Source organism: Kryptolebias marmoratus, linkage group LG22 (assembly GCF_001649575.2).
Source record: "Kryptolebias marmoratus isolate JLee-2015 linkage group LG22, ASM164957v2, whole genome shotgun sequence".
Classification (NCBI taxonomy): domain Eukaryota; kingdom Metazoa; phylum Chordata; class Actinopteri; order Cyprinodontiformes; family Rivulidae; genus Kryptolebias; species Kryptolebias marmoratus.
Window position 1 is genome coordinate 8725641 of NC_051451.1, and position 7129 is coordinate 8732769.

General features: G+C 38.5%; 1 protein-coding gene across 1 annotated transcript in view; it reads right to left on the reverse strand.

Annotated features, from left to right (window-relative positions):
• Positions 1 to 1598: 1598 nt before the first annotated feature.
• Positions 1599 to 7129, reverse strand: part of LOC108247400 (melanopsin-A) — a 21970-nt gene continuing 16439 nt past the window's right edge. Inside the window, exon 10 of the mRNA XM_017435497.3 lies at positions 1599 to 4913. Within this exon, the coding sequence (XP_017290986.1) occupies positions 4749 to 4913 (165 nt within the window). The 3' untranslated portion in view covers positions 1599 to 4748. The remainder of the gene's footprint in view (positions 4914 to 7129) is intronic.

Sequence of the window (7129 nt, forward strand, 5' to 3'; positions counted from 1 at the left end):
CCTGTAGCTGACGTGCTCTGGCGGTGGCTGGTTAGTCGCTTTTTTGCCTCCACCCTAAAATCTGACCACTTTTTCTCCACCTCGGCCCCGGTCCTCTCTGTCCCACTCACTGAATTAACAGTAATAACAACATGCTCCGCTCACAACGCTTCCTTTTATTTGTAACGCCACGACTGTGGCTCCCAAATATTTTTTCTGTTCTCCACCTCATTGACCAGCATATCAAGTTCTGCCTCGGTGAAATTTAGCTTCTTTGCTCTTTTCTTCGTGGTTGCCTTGGTAACCATGAAATAACATTTCACGCCATACAGCTGATCAATGTTGCACATGGATCCTGCTCCTTCCTGGTTATTGACCAATAGGAGAGGAGCTGGACCAAGAAGACGACCTCCTCATTTGCATACCGAGGAGGCAGAAATGCACACAGTGATTAAGGGGGAGGAGGGAATGTGTAAGGAAAAAGCAAAAGCAAAATATAAACATTACTTGACGGAAACGCATGTGTAAGGAAAAGGCAAAAGCAATATATATATATTTCTGCTTTTATTTTTGATTATGTCCCTTTCGATCCTCCATACTTCTGAAAGTCCTGGTTGGTGCAAAAATAGGACTTGGTGCATAAAAACACACACGGAAGTGCTGTATTGGTAATTATCAGTATTTATTTAGAAAAATAAATAGGAGACACATTGATGTAAACAGGAAATCTGTTCCAAACATCAGCCACACATCAGAAACTGTCACACACAACACTAATTTCTGTCCATTTTTTTTTTCAAACTATATATTCAACAAGTTTACTGCGTGTGAAGACAAAAAGGTCGACTTGTGGAAATGTGGGTGTGAAGCACTCAAAGCAGGTAGATTAAATTTGACTTTAAAGACTAAAAGCCTGAATTTATGTCAGCTAGGAGTAATCTACCTAAAACGTACACAGCTCAATGTTGCTGGCATAATAAGCAACCGTAGCAAACACAAAAAAAATGCTACAACTTAGAGGATTTTACAAATACTGAGTTCCAATTTGGTGTGGCAGTAACTGAGAGTCATCCCCAACACATCCTCTGAGTGCTAACTGATCGCGCAAGATCTGTTTTTAAAACTTTGCCGTCAGATTGCAGTCAGATCTTCCTGTCTGTTAGCAAAATATGTCATGAACCACTGGATGGGTTCGAATGAAACTTTCAGGAAATAATCATCGGTGGGACATCTACAAGCGATTACATTTTGGAGACGACCCAATTCAAGATGGCTGCCAGAGCTAATCAACCTTAGCCAAGACAAAAACGACTATAATTCAGTCAGTTTTACAAATATTGAGCTAAAATGTGGTATACTAGTTGGTGAGAGTAATTCACGACACATGTTCAGAGTGCGATACATTGTGCAATATTTTTGCTTAAAACTTTGGCATTAACTTTTGGCATCAACCCTGTCTGTTGGCAAAATATTTCATGAACCACTGGACAGATCTTTATAAAATTGTCAAAAAGTATTAACTGGGTCTGCATCAACAACTCATTAACTTTTGGAGTCAACCTGATTCAAGATGGCCACTGGAGCTAAGTGACTTTAGCAAACACAAAAAATGCTCTAACTCAGACAGTTTTATAGATATTCATCTAAAACCTGGCGTGGTAGTAGCTGAGAGTCATTCTGAACACATAATCTGAGTGCTAACAGGTCACACAAGATCTCCCAATATTAATGGGGTTCCACACAAAGTTATTTCTAATATTTGACCAAAGTGGCTTTAACTTAGTCATTTCTTATCATATCATTAGTCTAATAGTCTGGCATGAAAGGCAGCGGGTGATATGCATTCCTTCAAGGAAAGCTCATCCTTTAATTTATTTATCAGTCAGTTTAACCTGCTGACTTCACTCGGTTTGGTTTACAGACTTGACAAGTGTTTTTCTTCCAACGGTAAGACTGCTGTGGAGTTTTTTCACACAGACATTCCAGCATTAATGTCAGTTTTGATTCACACTTATAAAACATGTTTCTTTAAAGCCACCAAACAAACACCAACAAGGTCACAATCGCTTTCAACAACAACGTCCGGCAGCAAAACTACAGCTTCGATACACTGGAGAAGAATACAACACAAACAGAGAAACAAAACAGCACAAATAAAACTTTAAACCTTTAAATAAAAAGGCTTTCTGGAATAAAACAGAGAATTATTTCTGCTTAGTGTGAGTGTTTTGTGTATCCAAACATTATCTTAACATCAATCTGTCTTCAGTGAAAAGTTAATTTCATATTCTGTACAAGGCGAGGCTTTGATTTATTCTTAGAAATATGTCCTTGATTTCAAACTTCACATTTATGGCTGGTTGTTTGAAACCATATTTTAGCAAACCAAATTCCAGCCCGGTCTGGAGATTAAACTTATTGTTTAAAGGTTTTTCTTATCCAACTGAAACTTGGGGATTAATGTTGTGAGTTTGTAGGTAAAATGTTTAACTTGTCACATAAATCTGAGAACTGACACTTTAACGAACCAAAAGCAACAATAAAACACAAAGTGTTTGAACGGGAATCACCAGAGTACACAACTCACAAAAAACAACTTTGCAGTGATTTTACGTAATTATCACTTTTGTTTCAAAAACATGAAGATATTTTGCCAGTTACCAGTTAAGAGGAATGTAAAAGTACATAAAATTTGATCTGACACAAAAAGGTTTACAATAGAGAAACTGTTCAGCTCGATGAACGTAAAAAAAAAAAAATCTGGACATCTAACCTAAACCATGACGTTGAAGCCAGAGACTGGTTCTAGTACAAGTTTTAGGTCCCGTCCCCTCAACATAATCAAACAGGACATTGCCTTTGGTAAAATAATAATAATAAAAAACATCTCAGATAATTCCTTTCAGTTGTTGTCTTTGTTAAAAATTACTCATTGCAATATCATGAAGACCGGTCAAAAAGTTTAATAAAGTAAGAAACAAAATCATCATTTTGTCCATACTGATAGTTAATGTGTCCTTTGTGAGAACAGCTTGTGGCCGGATGCCAACTACTATGTGCGTTTGTTTACCTACAGAAACAGCTGAAGTGACTAAAAATTGTTCAACATTAATGACATACATGGATCTGTTGAGTAAAGTATCCAGATAAAAAGATAAGTTAGGTTAAAATCTTTGACTTATCGCTTTAAAAGAAGTTTTTGTCTCTGTCTTTGTGGTGTTTCCACCGCTCTGCTTCATCCCCAGTATTTATTCTTCACAACTGTCTTACCCCTTTTTCCTCTGTTGTAATATTTCCATAAATGCACCATTTAAAATAGTTCAGAATAACCTTTCATTTTATACTTTGTAAAGTAACTTCAACGTAGTTCTGACCTTACAGCTGTACGTTCAAAATGTAAAACAGTTTTACGCTAACTGACTAGCAACACAAAAATGACTATTGAGCTACAGTTTGGTGTGGTAGTAGCTGAGAGTCGTCTTTAACACACACTCTGAGTGCTAACAGATTGCACAAGATCTCTGTTTAAAACTTTGGCATGCAAATTCATTGGCAATTTGCTTTCCTTCAACAAAGGCTGGTTTTGTATTCTGCTACAAAAACAAGAACACCCACTATGAATAATTATCAGATTTGAATGTTTTCTCTAACATAAATTGTTTTATAGTGAAGAATGTTCAGATATTGCAAATTCATTAATGCAAACATCTGCTTTTTTATTTGTCTCTTCATTTTTTTTATTGTACATTTGAGTTAGTTTGTCTTCTTACTTTGTTTTATTTTTCTTGTCAACTGATTACAGCACCTCTGATTTGATTATCCAACAGTTTTCTTTTCCCTGTAAGATATAAAGAAGCTCTAAAATGCTAAAAGCTCTGAGTAAAACCTGAATGAAGTAAATGCTCCTGCGCTAGCAAATAAACACATCTGCCATAAAAAGCTCAAATGAACCAGAAAACCCTTTCGTTTTTATTTTAAATTCAGACCTCTTCAGTCTTAAAAGCTCATACGTGTCAGGATTTGGGTATTTTTGAGTTGTTTTTAGTATCTTTATTAGTCCTGTTCTTGTGATCCTTGTGGTTTTCCCCGTGTTTTAACGTATCTTCTCCTTTCTGGTTTTTGTTCCTTGCGTTCCCTGTGCTTTATATTATTGTATAGTTTTGCTCCCTGTGTCCTCTGTGTTCCTTGTGCCACTTTTCACTTCCCTTCGGTACATCTCCTCAGTGTTTTTCCAGTCAGCATGCCATGCCCACGTCACCTGCTCCCCATTACCTGTCACTCCAGCTGCAGTCAATCTCCCGCTCACCCTCAGCCTTTGTATTCTGTCACTCCCATCAAATCTTTGTGGGTTCATTGTTGAGCTGTTCCTTGTGCCTCCTTGTGAGCCTCAGTGTCAAGTATTTAGTCTTTGTTGTTTTTGCTGCCACGTCAGCTTTTCGTTTTCTCTTTGTTCAATAAAACAGTTTTGTTTTTTATAAGAAGATGAGACTAGGTTTCTTTTTCATCAAACTTGATAATAAGACCTCTTGTTTGAGCTACATAGTGTGTCAAGTTGCTCTGTAAGTAATTTGTTGCTGTATTATTGGAAAGATAACTCTATTATAAACAAAATCTGAAGAAAAACAAAATAAAATAAAGCTGACTGTGTATTAAAAAATAATTTCTCTAAACTGACTTCTTCTGTTGGCTCTTAGCACTCAAACTATATCTAACAGGAAGTCAGCTAGTTTCATGTCTGCAGCTGTTTGTAAATAGGAGGGGGCGGAGCTCTAGCCATGCCCCGCCCCTGAGTTGTTGTTGGCAGTTTTAGGCCTGGCTGTGCGTGAACCGTTTCGTCCAACGGGCAGGAAGGGACTTGTCTCTGAGGTGACGACGATGCTCGGGATTCGACCAGTCGCGTCACGCATCATGTGTCCGTCTGCAAAATCCCCGTTCTGTTGAGGAGACAATTAGTCATTACTTAACGGTTTTTATTTTAAAGAATAGAATGCACTAAAATATAAGAAATGAGGAAGGAACAAGTTGTTGAACAGAGTCACCGAATTGCTAAATCAAACATAATCCTGTCGATCAGATTATTCCACAAATCAGAATCTATTTAGGTCTAATCCCATTTTCTAGTGTTAAATAATCTGGTCACCTTTGAAGTGATGTTCTGTCTAACAGTTATCAATAGTTAGTACCTTTTCAGTTATGACATCAGTAATAGAGCACAAAGTATGGAGAAAAGGGCAGAAGTCTTCATCCAGGCTAGGCTAATGGCTAGCCAGAGGAGGGTCTGTTTCTTTAATCAATTTTCAGACTTATAAAACAACTTTTTCTCAAAAATGACAGACCTGTGTGAAAGAAAACTCCATGAACTAATATTAAACCTCTTCATTTTTGCATGACACCATTTCTTCATTGTGTTGCTGTTTTCTCAAACCGAACAACATTTGTGTTAAAACTTGAATATAAGCTGACCGTAGACAGTCCGTGTTTATGCTGATGGTGCTGAGGCTGCTGGGTATGTCAGTCCACTGGGAGTTGAGTAAACTTTCAGACTTTTCAAAACTTTTTAAAACTTTTGTATCAGGCTGACTGATATACTCTGCAGCCTCATTACCATCGGCATAAACACTGACTGACTACAGTCAGCACACATTCACATAGAAAGATGGATGTTGTTTGGTTAAGAAAACAGCTACAAACTAAACAAGTGGTGTCATGCAAAAGTGTAAAGATTTATTATTAACTAATATAGCATTTTATCTTATGTTGTTTCTGAGAATAAATGTTTAATAAGCCCCAAAAATGATCAAATATGACCCCTATTTGGCTAACCATCAGCCTTGCCCGGACAAAGACTTTTGTCCTGTTCTCCTAACTGTGCTCTGTTATTGATGTTATAGCTGATAAGGTACTGACTATTGGTAACCGTTTGACAGAACATCACCTAAAAATGACCAGACTATCCCTATTTACTTCAATATAAAATTCAAGTGTCTCTTTGGCTCTAAATTATCAGTCAAACAGGGTTTGTGGTCAAAATATTCAACTATGAAATGGGACAGGAAGTGGATACTTTGTTTGTTGTTGGCGATTTGCTGGTGTATATTCCCTAGCAAGCTGAATCAAAGATAACTTGACTTTTCTGATTCTTGAGGATGTTTTCACAAAACAATTTTTTATTATGAATCCATTTTAAGAATGACAACAATTGAGAAAACCTGAATGAAACTTCAAGAAACAAAAAAGTCCAATTGCCTTTGATTCATTTTGCCTGTATTGTTGCCGATTACTTTTATGTAAAGATATGTGACTCTTTTGTTCCAATAGGCCTCAATTGTTAGGCTAAAGACCTATTGTAAGAGAACAAATACATCTTCTGTCACAGCTCCATCTGTTCCTGCCACGCCTCTTGCCTCTAGTCAAGCCACAGCCAAGTAACTTTCCACTCATCCCAGTTCCAAGCCACGCCCATGTTACCATGCCCACACAATCACAGTCATCTGCTTCACCTGTTCTGCCATGCATATATACTCACAGCTCCCAGTCCTTCTCTGCATGATTATTGAAAGCCTCACAGCCAGTAAATGTCCAGCATACTTTCCATGTCCTTGCCTGATCTTGACCCTTGCCTGTCCCATGACCCACGTCTCATGCCTGCCCCTTGTTGGATACTGCTTTGGACTCTGATTACCGGTTACCGTTCTCGCCTCGCCTTTCTGGACCTCGCACCTTGGATTCTCCCTTACTGGATTTGGCTTCTGCTTTCTGACTCATCGGTATCGACCCTCTGCCTGGACCTGGACTTTCCCTCTCGCCTCAGCCCCTTTCAGACATATCTGTCTGCTACGAGCTATCAAGCTACGAAGGACTTACCAGTTCCGGTCTTGCTTCCAGGCGGTCACGTGAGTGCCCATTTCAGAGACTTTGATCCTGCTTTTGGTCCGTTAACAATAAACACCTTAAAACTTTGTCTAAGTGTGCTGGTCCTGAATCCTGCCAAGCCTCGCCTTGTCAGAATAATCAGACGAGCAGCGTTGGCGAAGCAATGTTGACGGAGCCATTTCCGGGTTAAAGGTTAACATGCAGGAAGTGATGCAGTTAATCCGCGACCTGTCAAGAACCAGAATAGATGCCGTGTCTCAAGCTTCTCCGGCTGTTA